Genomic DNA, 22,127 nt, shown 5'->3' with positions numbered 1-22,127 from the left:
AAAAAATTGGGGTGTGACTATTATGTGATGTAACAATCAGTCCCAAAAGGAACTACGACTCTTACGCAAGGAACACAAAAATACCAATCTTACTACTCAAAAAAGAGGTGCAACTATTATGTGATGAAATCATTAATCCTAAGTGCTCTGTGACTCTTATGCAAGGAACACAAAAATACCAATCTTACCACTCAAAAAAGGGGTGCAATTATTATCCAATGAAATAATCAGTCCCAAATGTCTCTGCGACTCTTATGTGAGGAACACAAAAATATCAATCTTTCCCCTCAAAAAAAGGGGTGTAATTATTATACAATGAAATAATCAGTCCCAAATGGTTCTACCACTCTTTTGTTAGGAACACAAAAATATCAATTTTGCCACTCAAAAAAGGGGTGCAATTATTATGCAATGAAATAATCAGTCTCAAATGTCTCTGCGACTCTTATGTGAGGAACACAAAAGTATCAATTTTGCCACTCAAAAAAGGGGTGCGATTATTATGCTATGAAATAATCAGTCCCAAATGGTTCTACCACTCTTTTGTTAGGAACACAAAAATATCAATTTTGCCACTCAAAAAAGGGATGCAATTATTATGCAATGAAATAATCAGTCCCAAAAGACTCTACGACTCTTATGTGAGGAACACAAAAATATCAATCTTTCCCCTCAAAAAAAGGGGTGTAATTATTATACAATGAAATAATCAGTCCCAAATGGTTCTACGACTATTATGTGAGGAACAGAAAAATATCAATCCTGACACTCAAAAAAGGGGTGCAATTATTATGCAATGAAATAATCAGTCCCAAATGTCTCTGCGACTCTTATGTGAGGAACAGAAAAATATCAATCTTGCCACTCAAAAAAGGGGTGCAATTATTATGCAATGAAATAATCAGTCCCAAATGGTTCTACCACAAAACTACCAATCTTGCCACACAAAAAAAGGGTGTGACTATTATGTGATGATATGTGGTAATTTGAGGGTGACCTGACACCCGTGACTCTACTATAAATAAAAATAATTGCCACTTCTCAGTATTTTAGTATTTAAAACACAACTTCCATCATCGGCGAACTGGACGTCCCATAATTCCGTAGCAGTCTCACCTCGAGGTCGCCCTCTGAACCCCTTCTCTCAGGTCATCCAACGTACAAGTTTTCAGCTTCGTATTGATACCCATAGAGCCGCTGGAGAACATTTGCCCCGTTGAGGTCATCAGGTGCAGGCAGAGTTCTCCGAGGCGCAAACTGTTGTCATGAAGCGAATACTGAGATTTCTGTGACATACAAAAAAGACATTATATGCAAAGCTGAGAGATGCAAAAATGCATCGAGAATTGAATATCTTGCATTCGGACTTAAATTTGTACAAATTTGTACTTTTTCAAGCCGATATTTATCTGGTTCAACACAAACCTGGTCGACAGCAGCATTGAAGAGAACAATGGAAAGCGATTCGAAGTTGAACTCAAACAGAAGGGTGACGCTTTCCTTGGGCTTGGCTTCGGAAATGTTTTTCTCTCCTGAAGTTGTGAGATTATCTGAAGGATTGCAGTGTAGGAAAAAACCATGAAACCACAGCAAAATCTGTATCAGACAAATCAACACTCACAAACGTTTACATTACGAATCTGTTCCCATTCAATGCATTATGACGCGTTGTTGGGTTACTGTGAGTTTTCCGGGACACGTTCCAGAAGCATTCTCTCCTGATGTTTTTGTTGCAGCCCAAATCAGTAAACGAGACTAGGGCTGTCCAAACACGGAAAAAATTGTTTCTAAACTCGATTCGTTTTTAGGGTTTTTTTGCGTTTCGTTATTTAAAAGAATTCCGAAATTTTCCTTTAAAAAAGTTCGATGTTTACGAAATTTCGGAAATCATAAAACAATTACGAATCGATTACGAATCGATTCGTTAATGGCGGCCGCGATCGCGCAATACGCTAAAAAAAACTTCTGAAGCTTCCCTCTCCCTCTGTTGTTGACTGTTGGTGTGATAATTATATTTTTTTTTCACTGAGAAAACAAACAGCAACCCTAAAACTTGCACCACACATGCGGAAATAATAACGAAACATTTACGAATCAATAACGAATCAATTCCGAAACAATTACAAAACGAATTGGCCTCTTGGGATGTAGGCTACGGGAAACGGGAAATCTGCCAAGGTAATGCCCAAGTCTAAACGATGCCTGATCTAACGAGACAGCCCAGGGAGAGGCACTTAAAACTGAAGAAACTGTTTCGTGACACGCCTCCAGGTGGGAAGTCTGATCTGGCCACAGTGGTCCACGCTCTTGTTACATCCCATATAGACTACTGCAATGCACTCTACATGGGGTTGCCCTTGAAGACTGTTCGGAAACTTCAACTGGTCCAATGAGCGGCAGCCAGACTGCTTACCAGAGTGGCATACAGGGAACACACAACTCCCTTGTTGTGTCAGCTCCACTGGCTGCCGATTCAGTTCCGAGCACAATTCAAGGTGCTGGTTTTGACCTACAAAACCCTTTACGGTTCCGGTCCAGCGTATCTGTCCGAACGTATCTCCCTCTACGTCCCACCCCGGAATTTGAGATCATCTGGGGAGGCCCTGCTCTCGACCCCACCACTATCACAAGTGAGGCTGGTGGGGACGAGTAGCAGGGCCTTCTCAGTGGTGGCCCCCCACCTGTGGAACTCACTCCCGGGGAAAATCAGGACATCAACATCCCTCCTTGCCTTCAGGAGGAAGGTAAAGACGTGGCTATGGGACCAGGCCTTTGGGCGTCCTGACAATTAGATATGGAATCCAGATGGATAGGCCCGACAATGTGCGGAAAGTAGAACCTAAACTATGAGTCTGTTAAACACTGACCAGCAATGAGGTTTGTATTGCTTTTATTGGTTTAATTGTTTTAATTGCTTTTACGGGTTTTTTGGATGTTTTGCCGATAATAATGATTGTTTATGTTAATTGTTATCATTGCTATAATTGCTGCTGTTACTGATGTTATGTTTTTGTTGTCATGTAATGTGGGCATCGTGTAAGCCGCCCTGAGTCCCCCCCGGGATGAGAGGGGCGGGGTATAAGCGACCGTAATAAATAATTTGAAGCCTGTGTTTCCTTTTCCCTTAATCTGCTTGACCTTCGCAGACTCTGCGATTCACTCCTGTTTTTCCAAATCTGTCCTTTTCTATCCTCATTAAGGAAGCCAGGTGTTAGCTCCTCTGGAGAGCTATCACCGCTTGGTTCTGAAACATTGTCATCAGGATGTGTATTTTCACTTTCCAAGCCACTGACCTCAGAATCAACATTTTCAATACCATCAGGGAAAAATACATGTTCAGTAGCCTGTTCAGTAGCATCGGGAAATACAATCAGAGAATCAGGTTGAGGTTCACACGCAGGCTGAACCCCAACAGCTTTGTCCACATCTATGGAGTCTACCGTATACCATGCAGCTGTGGAAAAGTCTACATAGGGACCCCATATGCAGTATTTGTCAGTGTCATCGGCCGCACAGCAAGGCAGGAAAAGATCATCATAGAATCAAAGAGTTGGAAGAGACCTCATGGGCCATCCAGTCCAACCCCCTGCCAAGAAGCAGGAATATTGCATTCAAATCACCCCTGACAGATGGCCATTCAGCTTCTGTTTAAAAGCTTCCAAAGAAGGACAGAGTGAGTCGCTGCTTCCTGTTTACCCTATAAAAGCCAGGGCCTGAACTCAACTGGCAGTTGTGCTCCCACAGAAGTTGAGGAAGCAAGAAACTGATAGGCTATTACATGCTACCAGTATTAAAAAATCAGGACAGTAAATAAAGAGCAACACTCAGAAAACAGGAGAATTCCTGAAAACAGGAGAATCACCTCCCAACAAAGGATTCTCCCAGGGAGTAAGAAGCCAGACCTTGAAACTGATAGGCCATTACATACTACCAGTATTTAAAAAATCAGGACAGTAAATAAAGAGCAACACTCAGAAAACAGGAGAATTCCTGAAAACAGGAGAATCACCTCCCAACAAAGGATTCTCCCAGGCCATAAGAAGTCAGACCTTGAAACTGATAGGCCATTACATGCTACCAGTATTAAAAAACAGGACAATAAATAAAAAGCAACACTCAGAAAACAGGAGAATTCCTGAAAACAGGAGAAGAGGAGAATCACCTCCCAACAAAGGATTCCCCCAGGCAGGAAGCAGCCAGGCTCTGAAGTTGCAAGGGCATTCAATGCTAATTTTCAACATTTGCATTAAAAACACAAGAGTTCTTTCTCCCACCCTGGACATCATTTCACCGGTATATAAAACCCACTTGCCTAGTTTCCAACAGACTTCCAACCTCTGAGGATGTCTGTCACAAATGTGGGCAAAACGTCAGGAGAGAATGCTTCTGGATAGCTTGGAAAACTCACCGCATGCCAGTGATTCCGGTCACAAAAGCCTTCGACAACAATATGGCTACCCGCTCTGGAAAAAGAAAATTGACCTTTTTCGTGGTCGGCCTCCATTCCGCCTTTGCTCTTTTTCAACTTCTGGGCTTCCGATGAGGCTGAAGGTGTGGCCCTCGGATCCGCGGAGGCTTCGCCGAGATTTTCCAGCAAAATCTTCATGAGAAGCGTCAAGTCGTCCTGGCTGAGAGAGATCTGAAAAGCGTTCGGTCCGTTACTTCCTTCCGGGAAAACCCATTGTTTTTGTGTTTTGTGGAGCTGCGATCGGGACTACCCACTTGAATTACGTGATACCTGGGATGGTGAGCTTCAGATGTAATGTTATTTATTGTACTTTAACTAACTTTATATCCTCAAACAAATATTTAATTACATCTTAATTTTTAAACTCAGGAAGCCCCGCCTCCCAAACAAAGCAGTTAATTTTTAAACTCAGGAAGCGCCGCCTCTCAAACAAAGCAGCGCTGAAAGCAGTTAAATTTAAACAAAGCTTATCCTGAAGCAGAAGGAAACAAAATGGGTTCCTGCTTCCTCAACTTCTGTGGAAAGCCCAGTTGCCCCTCTGAACATTAGGAAGAACTTCCTGACTGTGAGAGCCGTTCAGCAGTGGAACTCTCTGCCCCGGAGTGTGGTGGAGGCTCCTTCTTTGGAAACTTTTAAGCAGAGGCTGGATGGCCATCTGTCAGGGGTGATTTGAATACAATATTCCTGGTTCTTGGCAGAATGGGGTTGGACTGGATGGCCCATGAGGTCTCTTCCAACTCTTGGATTCTATGATTCTAGGATTCTATGATTCTATGATCTTAATTTTTCTATTTGTCGTATTTTAAACGCCTATTAGGTTGTGTGATTGCTAGATGCCTTGAGGGACAGGAAGGAAGGAAAGGAGGGAAAGAAGGAAAGGAAGGAGAAGGAAGGAGGGAGGGACAGGAAGGAAGGAGGAGGGGAGGAAAGGAAGGGGAAGGAAGGAAGAAAAGGAAAGAAAGGGAGGGAGGAAAGAAGGGAAGGGGGTCCTTTCGGGTGGAGTGTGGCAGAGGCAGCTACCTCCTGTGTGTGTGTGTGTGTTTTAAATGTGTGTTTGTGTTGCTGGAGGCAGGCCAGACAGAAAGGAAAGAAAACTCCTTTTCAGAAAACTCCTGGACCCTACTATATACAAAAAACTCAAGCAAGACCCAACTTCCAAAATAACCAGGAAAACCAACACTCTGATGAAGAACTCCTCAATCAACTTTGACATACGACAACAGCTATGTAAATCGGAAGCCCTTCCACCCAGGCTTTATGGACTCCCCAAAATCCATAAGGACTCCACCCCACTCAGACCCATCGTGAGTGCCATTGGATCCCCCACATACGACCTAGCAAAATTTCTTGCTGCACAGTTACAAAGCCATATTGGGCTCACTACACACTACATCAAGGACTCAGCCCACTTCATAGAAAAAATCAGCAATCTCAAGCTAAATACCAACGACAAACTGATCATAGAATCATAGAATCCTAGAATCAAAGAGTTGGAAGAGCCCTCCTGGGCCATCCAGTCCAACCCCATTCTGCCAAGAAGCAGGAATATTGCATTCAAATCACCCCTGACAGATGGCCATCCAGCCTCTGCTTAAAAGCTTCCAAAGAAGGAGCCTCCACCACACTCCGGGGCAGAGAGTTCCACTGCTGAACGGCTCTCACAGTCAGGAAGTTCTTCCTAATGTTCAGATGGAATCTCCTCTCTTGTAGTTTGAAGCCATTGTTCCGCGTCCTAGTCTCCAAGGAAGCAGAAAACAAGCTTGCTCCCTCCTCCTCTCTGTGCCTTCCTCTCACATATTTATACATGGCTATCATGTCTCCTCTCAGCCTTCTCTTCTTCAGGCTAAACATGCCCAGCTCCTTAAGCCGCTCCTCATAGGGCTTGTTCTCCAGACCCTGGATCATTTTAGTCGCCCTCCTCTGGACACATTCCAGCTTGTCAATATCTCTCTTGAATTGTGGTGCTCAGAATTGGACACAATATTCCAGGTGTGGTCTAACCAAAGCAGAATAGAGGAGTAGCATTACTTCCTTAGATCTAGACACTAGGCTCCTATTGATGCAGGCCAAAATCCCATTGGCTTTTTTTGCCGCCACATCCCATTGTTGGCTCATGTTTAACTTGTGGTCCACGAGGACTCCAAGGTCTTTTTCACACATACTGCTCTCAAGCCAGGCATCATCCCCCATTCTGTATCTTTGCATTTTGTTTTTCCTGCCTAGTAGTCCAATCTGGAGGTGACTAAGGCATGGACCACCCTGGCCAGATCCTCCTTCATGAGGTACGGTCGCAGTTGGCGCATGAGTCTTAATTGTGCAGAAGCCCTCCCGGCCACCGCCGTCGCCTGCGCCTCAAGCGTAATTGATGAATCCAAGAGGACTCCCAAACTGCGGACCTGTGATTTCAGGGGGAGTGCAACCCCGTCCAGCACAGATTGTCACCCTATACCCCGATCCGGTTTGCGATCGACGAGGAGGACCTGTCTTGTCGGGATTGATCTTCAGCTTGTTCGTCCTCATCCAGATAGACACAGCGGCCAGGCACTCGTCCAGCACTTGAGGGGCTTCCTTGGAGTTAGGTGGAAATGAGTAGTAGAGTTGTGTGTAATCTGCATAGAGGTGGCACCCAACTCCAAAACTCCAGATGACCTCTCCCAGCGGTTTCATGTAGATGTTAAAAAGCATGGGAGACAGAATGGATTAATTACGTGATACCTGGGATGGTGAGCTTCAGATGTAATTTTATTTATTGTACTTTAACTAACTTTATATCCTCAAACAAATATTTAATTACATCTTAATTTTTGTGTTTGTGGTATTTTAAACGCTAATTAGGTTGTGTGATTGCTAGCTGACTTGAGTCCCTACGGAGAGAGAGGCAGGACAGAAAACTATAGAAATAAAAATATAATGTTCGTTTGTGATACCATCAGAACTCAAAAACCACTGGGGGAATTGGCACTAAATTTGGACACAAGACACCTAACACTCCAATGTATGTCCTCCACTCAACCCCCCCCCCCCCCCCCCCGGGTTTTTTTTCAGTTACGTTAATCCCACAAACGAACAATACATTTTTATTTGTATAGACTAGCCGTCCCCTGCCACGTGTTGCTGTGGCCCACATGGGGGTTCTATGTGGGAGTTTTGGCCCAATTCTATCATTGGTGGGGTTCAGAATGCTCTGTGATTGTAGGTGAACTATAAACCCCAGCAACTACAATTCCCAAATGTCAAGACTATTTTCCCCAAACTCCACCAGTGTTCACATTTGGGCATATTGGGTATCTGTGCCAAGTTTGGTCCAGATCCATCATTGTTTGAGTCCACAGTGCTCTCTGGATGTAGGTGAACTACAACTCCAAAACCAAAGGACACTGCCCACCAAACTCTTCCAGTATTTTCCATTGGTCATGGGAGAACTATGTGCTGAGTTTGATTCAATTCCATCGTTGGTGGCGTTCAGAATGCTCTTTGATTGTAGGTGAACTATAAATCCCAGCAACTACAACTCCCAAATGACAAAATCAATTTTTTGTGTGTGAAGGACATACATTGGGTTGTTAGGTGTCTTGTGTCTAAATTTGGTGTCAATTCGTCCAGTGGTTTTTGAGTTCTGTTAATCCCACAAACTAAAATTACATTTTTATTTATATAGATTAACTAGCTATCCCTTGCCACGCATTGCTGTGACCCAATCTGTTGATCTGGAAAATAAAGGGAATGAGAAAGTGTTGGTTTCTAATATATGTAATGTCTTGATGCTTGTGAGTAAACAGTATTTCTTGTTGTTTCTTTGTCAGTCTTGATGTGGAGAGTGTCTGGTTTGCCCACCCTGGAACATGCAACATATCATTGTCCTTCTTTAGGAGTCCCTTTCAAATCTATAATACTTTATCTGTGTGTGTGTGAATCATATCTATCAATCTATATCTATGGCTGGATGACTCTTTGTCAGGAGGGCATTGATTACATTTTCTTGCCCTCGTGAAGAAGAGAGTTGGACTGAATGGCCTTAAGTATTTTCTGTTGGTCATGGGGGTTCTGTGTGGGAAGATTGCCCCAATTCTGTCGTTGGCGGGGTTCTGAATCCTCTTTGATTGTAGGTAAACTATAAATCCCAGTAACTGCAACTCTCAAACATCAAGGTCTATTTCCCTCAAACTTCAGATGGATATATGGAATATTTGTGCTAAGTATAGTCCAGATCCATCATTGTTTGAGTCCACAGTGCTTTCTGGATGTAGGTGAACTGCAACTCCCAAACTCAAGGTCAAGGCCCACCAAACCATTGTAGTGTTTTCTGTTGGTCGTGGGAGTTCTGTGTGCCAAGTTTGGTTCAATTCCATCATTGGTGGAGTTCAGAATGCTCTTTGATTGTAAGTGAACTGTGAATCCCAGTGACTACAACTCCCAAATGTCAAGGTCTATTTCCCCAAACTCTATCTGTATTCATATTTGGGCGTATTGAGTGCTTGTACCAAGTTTTTTTTCCAGATCCATCATTGTTTGAGTCCACGGTGTTCTCTGGATGTAGGTGAACTACAACTCCCAAACTCAAGGTCAATGCCCACCAAACCCTTCTAGTATCATTGTTTGAATCCACAGTGCTCTCTGGATGTAGGTGAACTACAACTCCAAAACTCGAAGTCAATGCCCACCAATCCCTTCTAGTATTTTCTGTTGGTCATGGGAGTTTTGTTTGCCAAGTTTGGTTCAATTCCATCGTTGATGGAGTTCAGAATGCTCTTTGATTGTAGGTGAACTATAAATCCCAGCAACTACAACTCCCAAATGACAAAATCAATTTTTTATGAGTGAAGGACATACATTGGGTTATTAGGTGTCTTGTGTCTAAATTTGGTGTCAATTTGTCCAGTGGTTTTTGAGTTACGTTAATCCCACAAATGAACATTACATTTTTTATTTATATAGATAAACCTGGCCACTAAAAGACTTAACCATCCTTTCAAAGCAATTTTTCATAATGAGAAAAGGCCACGAGGCTAATCCTGGGTTGTTAATTCTAATTGGTTTAGGCTCCACCGAGAGCATGGCTTACCTGCATAGCCTTCAGGTCTCCTTTGACCGCAATCCCTGGGATTTGCAGATACCAAGCTGCGGCCAAATTCCTCTGGACGGACAATTGGAGATTGACCGGCTGCAAAATTTCAATCTCCGGTTGGGAATCTTCCGCTATCAGAGTCCTGCAAAGTCATGGTTGCAAAGATTATGACATAAAGTGTTATGATAAATGGTCGAAAGCAGCAAATCCGATTCTCAGCGCAGCGGTACGGAAGCAGCTCTTTTTCCCTTCATCTTTTCAACATGGCACCCCAGTATCAACCAAGATGAACCATCAAGGACACCCTATGAACCATCAAGGACATTAAGATCTTCCGGAGAGGCCCTGCCCTCAGTCCCACCACCTTTGCAAGCACGTTTGGTGGGAACGAGAGACAGGGCCTTCTCTGTGGTGGCCCCTCGGCTATGGAACTCTCTCCCGAGCGAGATTAGATCTGCCCCCTCCCTTTTGTCCTTCAGGAGGCTCCTGGTTATGGAACAAAGCATTCCCAGAATAATGGCTGAGACTGACTACAGACCAAAGTGAGTGACCACATATGCGGACTGAGTTGAACATGATTTTTTGAGTGATGGTCACTCCTTGTGTAGTGAGACATTTTGTTGCCAAATTTGGTGTGATTTCGTTCATTGGTTCTTTTGTTTTTAAGCCACTCATTACGACATGAGCATTTTTTTATATATAGACTAGCTTGGGGACCCAGCGCTGCCCGGGTTATTTGAGAAAGGAATTGTGTATCAAGGTTGGTCTTTATCAGTTATTTATATGGCTCACAGTGGTCTCAGGAAGTTTGTGAAGGTACTGCGAGTCCCATCATCTGTGGTCTATCCTCCTCCAAACTGCTCCAGGATGGAGAGTTGGTCATGGGAGCTCTGCATGCCAAGTTTGGTCTTGATTGGTCATTAGATGAGTGGTGCAGAAGTCTTGGGAAGTGAGTGGGAAGTGAGTGGATAACAAAGAGAGGAAAGGAAAAGGCCAGAGAGGGCTGGGTCAGAAAATTACCAATACAGACCAAACTTGGCACACAGAGCCCCCATGACCCACTCTACATCCTACTGCAGTTTGGAGGAGGAAGAACCATGGATGATGGGGCTTGCAGTACCATCACTCACATTCTGAGACCGCTGTTAACCTCATCCAATGACTGATCAGGACCAAACTTGGCACACAGAGTCCCCATGACCCACCTTATGTCCTGGTGTGGTTTGGCGGGGGATGGACCATGGATTATGGGACTTGCAGTACCTTTGCTCAGCTCTGGAGACCACTGCAACCCTCATCCAATTTCCGATAAAGACCAAGTTTGGTCTTTATCGGAAATTGGATGAGGGTTGCAGTGGTCTCCAGAACTGAGCAAAGGTACTGCAAGTCCCATAATCCATGGTCCATCCCCCGCTAAACCACACCAAGTTTGGTCCTGATCAGTCATTGGATGAGGTTAACAGCGGTCTCAGAATGTGAGTGATGGTACTGCAAGCCCCATCATCCATGGTTCTTCCTCCTCCAAACTGCAGTAGGACGTAGAGTGGGTCATGGGGGCTCTGTGTGCCAAGTTTGGTCTGTATTGGTAATTTTCTGACCCAGCCCCCTCTGGCCTTTTCCTTTCCTCTCTTTGTTATCTCGGAATCTTGGAATTGAGGCTGGCCAACCAGAGACCATATGCAAATTTCCTTCTCTCATGTCTCAGTTTGTCATGAACCCTTTTCTCCACCAGGGGCTCCTGTAAAGCTGGCCAATCAGAGACCATATGCAAATAGCACCACAGCGGCAGCCAATCAGAATCTTGGAACTTTCAGGCTGGCGAATCAGAATGCTGGCACATACACCGCCACACCGCCACACGTCCGCCGCATACAAACTTTGACTTTTATTATATTAATAGATAGATAGATAGATAGATAGATAGATAGATGATAGTACTATGTAACCAAATTTGAACCATTTCCTGTTCCTGGTTTGGAAACTCTATATTTTCTGTTTAATTGTGCGTCCCTGACTTTGAAACACAAGCACACCATTCGTACCTGGATATCTTCAGCTGAGTCAGCTGGATCTCCATGTTGTCGATGATGGGCGGGTGCGTTGCCGTGTCTCCTGGGATCAGACGGAAGGCGTTCTGGACGGTGATGAGGCCCAGGTCGGCCACTAAGGCGTTGCGTGAGACGGACGACTGCGGGATCACGATCACGGGCGCCTTCAGGTTGACCTCCATGGAAAGGCGGAAGCTCTTCTGGGCAAAGTCCTTCATACTGGAGGCGGCCCGTTCGGCGGCTTGAGCGGTGGCCGCACTCAGAGCCTCCTTGGCAGCTTGGAAGTGGTTCAGGAAGTTCTAAAAAGATGCCGAGACATCAAGAACAGTCCTTCTGGGCATATCCCACTGCCGCCACTAATGACCTGACTCCCATTTATAAACAAACTAGCTTTACCCGCCACGCCTTGCTGTGGCCAGCCTTCTCTCCCTCTTTCTCTGCTTCTTTCACTCCTTCCTTCATTCCGTCTTCTTCTTTCCTTTCTTCCTTCTCTTCCTGTTTACTTCCTTCCTTAGCTGTTTGCTTTCATCCTTCCTTCTCCTTATTTCTTTCCTTCCCGGCGTCTTTCTCTTTTTCCTTTGCTGCGTCTTTCCTCCCTTCCCTTTTTTCTTTCCTTCTCTCCTCCTTCCTTCTGTACCTCTTTCCTTCCTCCTCCCTTTTTCTTTTCCTTCCTCTTTGTCTCCTTTCATCCCTCTCTTTCTCTTTCCTTCCTTCCTTCGCTCTGTAGTTCCATACTGCCTTTTCTTTCCTTCCTTCCTTCCTTCCTTCCTTCCTTCCTTCCTTCCTTCCTTCCTTCCTTCCCTTTCTCTTCTTCATTTGCTTTCTTTCCTCCCTTCCCTTTTCTTCTTTTCTTTCTTTCTTCCTTCCTTTACTTTGTTCCTACACCTTCCCTTCCGCTCCTTTCTTCTTCCTTCCTTCCTTTCTCCCTTCTTTCCCATGCTCCTACTCTCTCTTTCTTCTTTCTTTCCTACCTTCCTTCCTTCCCTCCCTTTCTCTTCTTCATTTGCTTTCTTTCCTCCCTTCCCTTTTCTTCTGTCCTTTCTTCCTTCCTTTCCTTCGTTCCTACACCTTCCCTTCCGCTCCTTTCTTCTTCCTTCCTTCCTTTCTCCCTTCTTTCCCATGCTCCTACTCTCTTTCTTTCCTACCTTTCTTCCCTCATATACTCAAATCACTAAAATTGTAATTCCATACTGCCTTTTCTTTCTTTCCTTCCTTCCTTCCTTCCTTCCTTCCTTCCTTCCTTCCTTCCTTCCCTCCCTCCCTTTCTCTTCTTCATTTGCTTTCTTTCCTCCCTTCCCTTTTCTTCTGTCCTTTCTTCCTTTCCTTCGTTCCTACACCTTCCCTTCCGCTCCTTTCTTCTTCCTTCCTTCCTTTCTCCCTTCTTTCTCATGCTCCTACTCTCTCTTTCTTCTTTCTTTCCTACCTTTCTTCCCTCATATACTCAAATCACTAAATCTGTAGTTCCATACTGCCTTTTCTTTCCTTCCTTCCTTCCTTCCTTCCTTCCCTTTCTCTTCTTCATTTGCTTTCTTTCCTCCCTTCCCTTTTCTTCTGTCCTTTCTTCCTTCCTTTCTTTCCTTCCTACACCTTCCCTTCCGCTCCTTTCTTCTTCCTTCCTTCCTTTCTCCTTTCTTTCCCATGCTCCTACTCTCTCTTTCTTCTTTCTTTCCTACCTTTCCTCCCTCATATACTCAAATCACTAAATCTGTAGTTCCATACTGCCTTTTCTTTCCTTCCTTCCTTCCTTCCTTCCCTTTCTCTTCTTCATTTGCTTTCTTTCCTCCCTTCCCTTTTCTTCTTTTCTTTCTTCCTTCCTTTCCTTCGTTCATACACCTTCCCTTCCGCTTTCTTCTTCCTTCCTTCCTTTCTCCCTTCTTTCCCATGCTCCTACTCTCTCTTTCTTCTTTCTTTCCTTTCTTCCCTCATATACTCAAATCACTAAATTTGGTGATTTTTCGTCCGGGGTTTTCGCATTTTGCGGTCCCTAACAACACCCTTTTGGATTTTATATATATAGATTAAGGGCAGTCCCTAAGTTACAAACAAGAGAGGTCCTATAGGTCTGTTCTTAAGTTGAATTTGGATGTAAGTAAAAAATAAATAATAATAACCAGGACTACGGCTGGGAGTCAGCTGCATTAAGATCACTACTGACCAAAAGGTCATGAGTTCGAAGCCAGCCCAGGTCGGAGTGAGCTTCCGACCAAATTTCGACCTTTGCAGCCCGAGAGACAGTTGCATCTGTCAAGTAGGAAATTTAGGTACCACTTATGTGGGGAGGCTAATTAAACTGATTTACGAGGCCATAAAAATCTCCAGGAAGCATGCAAAGAATGAGGAAGTACTTCATCAGTGTCACAAACGGACGATGACGCGACAGCTCCCCTAGTGGCCAGAAGCTGGAATGTTAAATAGCCTCTGAGTGTCTGTCTATATAAGTTGTGTGTCTATCGCACTGAATTTAGGTACCACTTACATGGGGAGGCTAATTGAACTGATTTACGAGGCCATAAAAATCTCCAGGAAGCATGCAAAGAACGAGGAAGTACTTCATCAGTGTCACAAACGGACGGTGACGCGACAGCTCCCCTGGTGTCCAGAAGCTGGAATGTTAAATAGCCTCTGAGTGTCTGTCTGTATATGTTGTGTGTCTATGGCATTGAATTTAGGCACCACTTATGTGGGGAGGCTAATTAAACTGATTTATGAGGCCATAAAAATCTCCAGGAAGCATGCAAAGAATGAGGAAGTACTTAATTAGTGTCACAAACGGACGGTGACGCAACAGCTCCCCTGGTGGCCAGAAGCTGGATTGTTAAATAGCCTCTGAGTGTCTGTCTATATATGTTGTGTGTCTATGGCATTGAATTTAGGTACCACTTATGTGGGGAGGCTAATTAAACTGATTTACGAGGCCATAAAAATCTCCAGGAAGCATGCAAAGAATGAGGAAGTACTTCATCAGTGTCACAAATGGACGATGATGCGACAGCTCCCCTAGTGGCCAGAAGCTGGAATGTTAAATAGCCTCTGAGTGTCTGTCTGTATATGTTGTGTGTCTATCGCATTGAATTTAGGTACCACTTATGTGGGGAGGCTAATTTAACTGATTTACAAGGCCATAAAAATCTCCAGGAAGCATGCAAAGAATGAGGAAGTACTTAATCAGTGTCACAAATGGACAGTGAAGCGACGGCTCCCCTGGTAGCCAGAATTCCCTCCGGAAAAAAACTGGATTGTTAAATAGCCTCGGAGTGTCTGTCTATATATGTTGTGTGTCTATGGCAGGGGTCCTCAAACTATTTAAACAGAGGGCCAGGTCACAGTGAGATAGGATTGTTGTTGTTGTTGTGTGCTTTCAAGTCATTTCAGACTTAGGTTGACCCTGAGCGAGGGCCGGGTAAATGACCTTGGTAAATGGCCTTCGTTTGACGACTTTCCCCCAAAAATCATTTACATATTTACATTGCCACCACATCTATATCTATAAATTTCCTCCTGGCGTCCAACGAGGAAGCAAAACTCTAAAACCCCTCCACAAAACTCTACCAAAATTGCCATGCCCCAAGGACAACCCACTAGGTACAAACGAATCCAGTCAGAAATCAAAACCGCACAACAACAACCACAAAAAAATGGCAGAACAACTGAGCATGCGCACTGGCGCAAACTCCCCGGCGCGCGCACACACATGGCCCCTCACACACACACCCCGCGCGGCACACACACGCGCGCGCGCGCCCTGTCCTCCACTCAAAAAAACCCCCAAAGAAACAGCAGACACCCCAAAAATCCACACAAGGGAAGAGCTGCCGTTACAGCATTGAGAGCCAAGTGCGTGCACACGCACGGCCATATAAACAGAACTGGCACAGCAGGCAGGACCGAGCTTCCTCCCTCACGGCAGCATACTCGGGAGCCTATCCCGCACACATGGCCACACACATACACACAACTTCGCCTTCCCCTTGCTCTTTGCTTTTTTCTTTTAAAGGTGAGGCAAGCAGGCGCAAAAGAGGCATTTCTTCCTGACGGTTGTGTGTGAGTGAGAGAGAGAGGAAGGAATCTCCCCGCAAGGCTTGCAAGCCCTCCTCCTTTCTCCCTTCAGGCAGCTTCCTCTCCTTCTCATTCCTCCTTCTCCAGCCTCTTTCCTTCTCTCCCTCGCTCCTTCCCCTTGAACTTCCCAGGCGATCTCCATGGTGCCATGACCCCTTCCCCTTCACCTTCCTCCTTGCATGCTGTGGCAACGGAGGAAAGAGAGAAAGGAAGAAGGGGGGAAAGAAAGAAGGAAGCATGGGAAAGAGGGGAGAGCGCGCCTTGCACAGCCCGGGGGGGTTGAGAGAGAGAGAGGGAGAGGGAGAGGTAGAGAGAGAGGTAGAGAGAGGGGGAGAGGTAGAGAGAGAGAGAGGTAGAGAGAGAGGTAGAGAGAGAGAGGTAGAGGTAGAGAGAGAGAGGTACAGAGAGAGAGAGAGAGGTAGAGAAAGAGAGGTAGAGAGAGAGAGAGGTAGAGAGAGAGAGGTGGGGGGGGGGAGAGAGACGGCGTTTTCCATAGACACCTCCAAAGTCATGTGGCCACTGGCATGACTGAATGGAGCGCCCTTACCTTCCTGCCAGAGTGGTGCCTATTGCTCTACTCACATTTGCATGTTTTTGAACTGCTGTATGAATTTAAAATCATTCTATCTATCTATCTTTTACAACTTGGCAACATACACATGTTGGCAGAGCAACAGTGGCCGCATATGGGTGTGTGGAGTTGTGAAAATATAGTGGAATTAATGCACATGCAAGATCATCCCCACAATAACCCCTCAAGACATGCACTCCACCAGAGCCACTTATTTCCCGCGTGACTGTGTATTTGAGGGGAGAGTTGAGGAAATATAGTAAAACTAACATCCATGTAGGTATTCTCCACAACTTCCTTTCAACATAGACATTGCCATATTATCCACACCCATATGTGTATGCGCGTGTGTGTGCATGCACTATATCTCCTCCCAAAGAAAGGAGACAAAGAGACAAAGAGGGAAGGAAGGTTGGCCACAGCAACGCGTGGCGGGTACAGCTAGTATGTATATATGTTCCTGATTCTTGACCTCGTCTCCAGCAATTTTGTAAATAGTTTTTAGGAAGAACCTACTTTGAAAGCCCACATAAGCAGGAAATGAAGGCTCGTCTCTTACCAGCAGGGACATAAAGAATTGGTGCAGGTACACGATCTGGATGCAGCCCACTTTCAACGACATTCGGCTGTCCACCTTGGACATGTCCGTGTAGGCCTCTCCCGCGGTGGCTTCTGGGTAAAGGGACAGAGCGAAGCGGAAAACTTCGTCTCCCACAATCGAGACCGTCTGGGGGGGAAAGAAAGTGCATTCCATAGAGTCATACCCTGGTATGTAGGTTTGTGGTACTACCAAACCTTCATTTGTGGCTTTGTTGACCCCCACGGCTCAACAAATATCTCTCCTCTTTTTACTTCCCAAATACTAGAAATGTGGAGATAAAAATACAGTAGTTTGTCCTGCAGAAGAACTAAGGGGTGGTTTGCACACAAGTCAAGTGAGAGCCATGTTTGACAGTTTCTGAATCATATGTTTTATAGTCTCAAATTGAGACTATAGTCTCAAACACACACATACGAACACACGAAACTAAACTTTCTTTTCCCCTGTCCTTAATGTTCTCTCTCACCTTATCCTTCAGTTTTAGTATTTTTTTCTCTCTGTGTTCTGTTCCTTTTTCTTCCTGTATTTATTTATTTCTCGTGTCAGGGCAACCAGTCAATTGTATTACATTTCTAACAGAACACAACAAACAAACAGACAACACAAATTTTGCAAGTTTGGTAGTTGCTTAAGTGTCCTTTGACCAGTCTCTGTCCCCTTGGAGTGCCCTGGTGTTGCCGCAAGAAGGTCCTCCATGGTGCATCATGTGGCAGGGCTCAGGGTGCATTGCAGCAGGTGGTCAGTGGTGTGCTCTTCTCCACACTTGCATGTCGTGGATTCCACTTTGTGGTCCCATTTCTTGAGGTTGGCTCTGCATCTCGTGGTGCCAGAGCGCAGTCTGTTCAGCGCCTTCCAAGTCGCCCAGTCTTCTGTGTGCCCAGGGGGGAGTCTCTCATTTGGGATCAGCCATTGGTTGAGGTTCTCGGTTTGAGCCTGCCACTTTTGGACTCTCGCTTGCTGAGGTGTTCCAGCGAGTGTCTCTGTAGATCTTAGAAAACTATTTATTGATTTAAGTCGTTGATGTGCTGGCTGATACCCAAACAAGGGATGGGCTGGAGATGTCTCTGCCTTGGTCCTTTCACTATTGGCTGCAACTTCCCGGTGGATGTCAGGTGTTGCAATACCGGCTAAGCAGTGTAATTTCTCCAGTGGTGTAGGGCGCAGAAACCCCGTGACAATGCGGCATGTCTCATTAAGAGCCACATCCACTGTTTTAGTGTGGTGAGATGTGTTCCATACCTGGCATGCATACTCAGCAGCAGAGTAGCACAGCGCAAGGGCAGATGTCTTCACTGTGTCTGGTTGTGATCCCCAGGTTGTGCCAGTCAGCTTTTGTATGATATTGTTTCTGGCACCCACTTTTTGCTTGATGTTCAGGCAGTGCTTCTTGTAGGTCAGAGAACGGTCCAGAGTGACTCCCAGGTATTTGGGTGCGCTGCAATGCTCCAGTGGGATTCCTTCCCACATCATAATCCTCAGAGCTCGGGATGCTTCTCTGTTCTTGAGATGAAAAGCACATGTCTGTGTTTTAGATGGGTTGGGGATCAGCTGGTTTTCCCTGTAAGAGGCAATAAGGGCACCTAGAGCTTCGGAGAGCTTCTCTTCATCCATTTCAACACTCCCTGCTTGAGCAATAATGGCACAATCATTCCTGTAAACAATTCTTGTTGTCAATAACATCTTTCCACGCCATTTCTCCCCCTCTTTTGCTCCCATCACGGTCAAGTCAACCTGATCTCTCTCCTGACCTTCTACACACTTCACCTAGCAACGCTAAGCAATGCTATATTTTCCCAAATTCCTTCGCTCTTTCTCTTCCCTTTTAATCCATTGTTCTCTGTGAAATTCACTTTACCTTTTCCTGGTCCCATCACCACCCTTCAGGTCCTTCAAACTCACCTTTTTGTGAACCGCCTTGGGGTCGACGTTGATGACGATGAAGTCCCGGAGCCTGGCAAACACTTCGGTCTGCTTGGGCATGGTGAAGACAGAGGCCTCCATCCCTAAGCAGAGTGGAGAGATGCGGAGAAAAAGCTTTCAGTGATTGGACACAACGGAAAGGACTCGGTTCATTCACACAGCAAGATGAGTCCACAGCAGACACTCTGCTGGCTGTTGTATTGGATCACACTTCCCAAGTGCCAAGGACTGTGTGATGTATTATTATTATTATTATTATTATTATTATTATTATTATTATTATTTGAAACACAACAAGATGAGTCCACGGCAGACACTCTGCTGGCTGTTGTAGTGGATCACACGTCAGACACTTCCCAAGTTCCTTATTATTATTATTATTATTATTATTCTTTGAAACACAACAAGATGAGTCCACGGCGGACACTCTGCTGGCTGTTGTAGTGGATCACACGTCAGACACTTCCCAAGTTCCTTATTATTATTATTATTATTATTATTATTATTATTTGAAACACAACAAGGTGAGTCCACGGTGGACACTCTGCTGGCTGTTGAATTGGATCACATGTCGGACACTTCCCAAGTGTCTAGGACTGTGTGATTTATTATTATTATTATTATTATTATTATTATTATTATTATCCAAATGTTCACAACGTGATCCTATGAAGAGAAAGAAATCCGTTCACCTTGTATCCGCATGTCTGCAATGTCTCCTTGTTGGTCGCAGACCCAAATGTTGAAAGCACTCAATCGGGCCGTGAGCTTCAGGTCGAACACGTTGTCCAGGGCAGCAGGGACAGGGGCTGCCGAAAAGGGGAGACAATGCGGCATCACCTCGATTGCAAATGAAGGCAAAGCAAAGAGCGAGCTAAACGCATGGCCACTCTGCAGCTGGTTTTCCTTCCCGAAATGGACGCCGTCCTACCTGTTTTGGCGAGGACTGTTCTAACGGGCTCCTCCGAGGGAAGCTTTGCCCCCGTCCCCTTCTCTGTTGTTGCGAAGCCACTGGAGGCGTACAAGAAGAAGTTCATGATGGAGAGCAAGGCATCCATGTGGAGCAGCAGGTCCAGAGAGGAAAAGGAGACCTGAGAGAGAGGGACAACACGGTTATGTGATTACTAGCTGTACCCGCCACGGGTTGCTGTGGCCAACCTTCCCTCCCTCTTTCTCTCCTCTCTTCCCTCTTTCCTTCCTTTCCTTTTTTTCTTTCCCTATCTCTCTTCTTTCTTCCATCTCTACCTGTTTCTTTCCTCCCTTTCTTTGCTCTTTGGTTCCTTCCTTCCTTCCCTATCTTTCATTCCTTCTCTCCTTCCTTGCTTCTCTATCTTTCTTTCTTTCCTTCTTTCCCTCCCTCCTTCTCTCCTTCTCTCCTTCCTTCCCTCTTTCCCTCCTTCTCTCGTTACTTCTTGACCATCCCTTCCATTTAATATTGTATTTATATCTTACATAGAAAGAAGGAAAGGAAGAAGGAAGGAAGGAGGGACAGGAAGGAAGGAAGGAAGGAAAAAGGGAGGGAGGGAGGGAGGGAGGGAGGGAAAGAAGGGAAGGAAAAGAAAGAAGGAGGGACAGGAAGGGAGGGAGGGAGGGAGGGAGGGAGGGAGGAGAAAGAAGGAAGGAGGGAAAGAAAGGAGGGGGATGAAGAAAGGAGGGAGGGAAATAAATGAAGGGGAAGGAAATGAAGAAAGGGAAAGAAGGAGGAAAGGGAGAGAGGAAAAGAAGGAAAAGAAGGAAGGGGGGACAGGAAGGAAGGAAAAAGGGAGGGAGGGAGGGAAAGAAGGGAAGGAAGGAAAAAAAGAAGGAGGGACCGGGAGGGAGGGAGGGAGGAGAAGGAAGGAGGAAGGAAGGAGGGAAAGAAAGGAGGGGGATGAAGAAAGGAGGGAGGGAAGGAAATGAAGGGGAAGGAAATGAAGAAAGGGAAAGAAGGAGGAAAGGGAGGAAGGGAGGAAGGAAAAGAAAGGAAAAAGGAAGGAGGGACAGGAAGGAAGGGAAGGAGGGGAAGAAGGAAAGGAAGGAGAAGGAAAGAAGAAAAGGAAAGAAAGGGAAGGGAGGAAAGAAAGGAAGAGAGGGAGAAGGAAGGTCCTTCATTCAAGCACCGTGGACCTTCCTCGCCTCCTCCTCCTCCTCCTCCCCTTCTTCCTTGCGTGGAGCATTCCGTTGCTGCTGCTGGTACTTTCCAAAAGGGAAAGGAGGAGGAGGAGACTGCTCTCCTGACACAGGAGGGGAAGAGAAGGGGCTGCATGCGGCAAGCTTCCACCTCCACTCTACTCGCTTGGGTGGGTATGTGTGTGTGTGGCCGTGCCGTGCTCCTAGCTTTAACGGCCGGCTGGATGAGGATGAACAAGCTGAAGATCAATCCCAACAAGACAGAGGTCCTCCTGGTTGATTGTAAACCAGATCGGGGTATAGGGTGGCAACCTGTGTTGGACGGGGTTACACTCCCCCTGAAGCCACAGGTCCGCAGTTTGGGAGTCCTCTTGGATTCATCACTTACGCTTGAGGCTCAGGCGTTGGCGTTGTCCGGGAGGGCTTTTGCACAATTGAGACTCATGCGCCAACTGCGACCGTACCTCATGAAGGCGGATCTGGCCGGGGTGGTCCATGCCTTGGTCACCTCTAGATTGGACTACTGTAATGCGCTCTACGTGGGGCTGCCCTTGAAAACGGCTCATAAATTCCATCTGGTCCAACGGGTGGCAGCCAGGATGTTAACTGGCGCTCCTTACAGACAGAGGTCGACCCTCCTGTTTAAGGAGCTCCATTGGCTGCCGTTCATTTTCCGGTCCCAATTCAAGATGCAGGTGCTCACCTACAAAGCCCAGAACGGTTTGGGACCCGCCTACCTGCGTGACCGCATCTCCGTATATGAACCCACACGTTCCCTCCGTTCATCTGGAGAGGCCCTGCTCGCGATCCCACCTGCGTCACAGGCGCGATTGGTGGGGACGAGGGACAGGGCCTTCTCTGTGGTAGCCCCCCAACTCTGGAAATCTCTCCCCAAGGACATTAGACAAGCCCCAACGTTGGCGGTCTTTAGGAAGAGCTTGAAGACCTGGCTGTTCCAGTGTGCCTTTCCAGAATAGGAATCTCCCAGCATCATGTCCCAAACACACTTTATTAGAGATTTAAGATTACCTGCACATCGCACCTACCCTAAAATCCTTACAGTTCACCAGCCATGTCCACCACTTTTAATTTTAGTCATTACATTTGGCCCGGCCCTAGTTTTAAATGTGTAATGATGTATTGTTTTGATGTTTTACTGTTATTGCTTTAATGTTTATTGGTTTGCTATATGAGCTTTATTGTTGTATTTGTTCTGCTGTTGTTTATTGAGGGCGTTGGCCTTTGTAAGCCGCACCGAGTCCTTCGGGAGATATTAGCGGGGTACAAAT

The 22,127-nt window shown here is 45.7% G+C and overlaps 1 protein-coding gene across 3 annotated transcripts in view; it reads right to left on the bottom strand.

Moving 5' to 3' along the window:
- Positions 1-22,127, bottom strand: part of VPS13C (vacuolar protein sorting 13 homolog C) — a 264,400-nt gene that overhangs the window by 110,592 nt on the left and 131,681 nt on the right. For all 3 annotated transcript variants that reach the window (XM_067471235.1, XM_067471236.1, XM_067471237.1), the window contains exons 42-50: positions 19,661-19,820; positions 19,422-19,538; positions 18,709-18,812; positions 16,768-16,935; positions 11,576-11,880; positions 9,531-9,675; positions 4,483-4,639; positions 1,426-1,550; positions 1,117-1,286 (exon numbers count right to left, since the gene is read on the bottom strand). In XM_067471235.1, coding sequence (XP_067327336.1) covers positions 1,117-1,286; positions 1,426-1,550; positions 4,483-4,639; positions 9,531-9,675; positions 11,576-11,880; positions 16,768-16,935; positions 18,709-18,812; positions 19,422-19,538; positions 19,661-19,820 — 1,451 coding nt within the window. The remainder of the gene's footprint in view (positions 1-1,116; positions 1,287-1,425; positions 1,551-4,482; positions 4,640-9,530; positions 9,676-11,575; positions 11,881-16,767; positions 16,936-18,708; positions 18,813-19,421; positions 19,539-19,660; positions 19,821-22,127) is intronic.

Source organism: Anolis sagrei, chromosome 9 (assembly GCF_037176765.1).
Source record: "Anolis sagrei isolate rAnoSag1 chromosome 9, rAnoSag1.mat, whole genome shotgun sequence".
In the NCBI taxonomy this organism is placed as follows: domain Eukaryota; kingdom Metazoa; phylum Chordata; class Lepidosauria; order Squamata; family Dactyloidae; genus Anolis; species Anolis sagrei.
The sequence above is the reverse complement of the archived record's forward strand: the minus strand, read 5'-3'. Positions and strand labels throughout refer to the sequence as shown.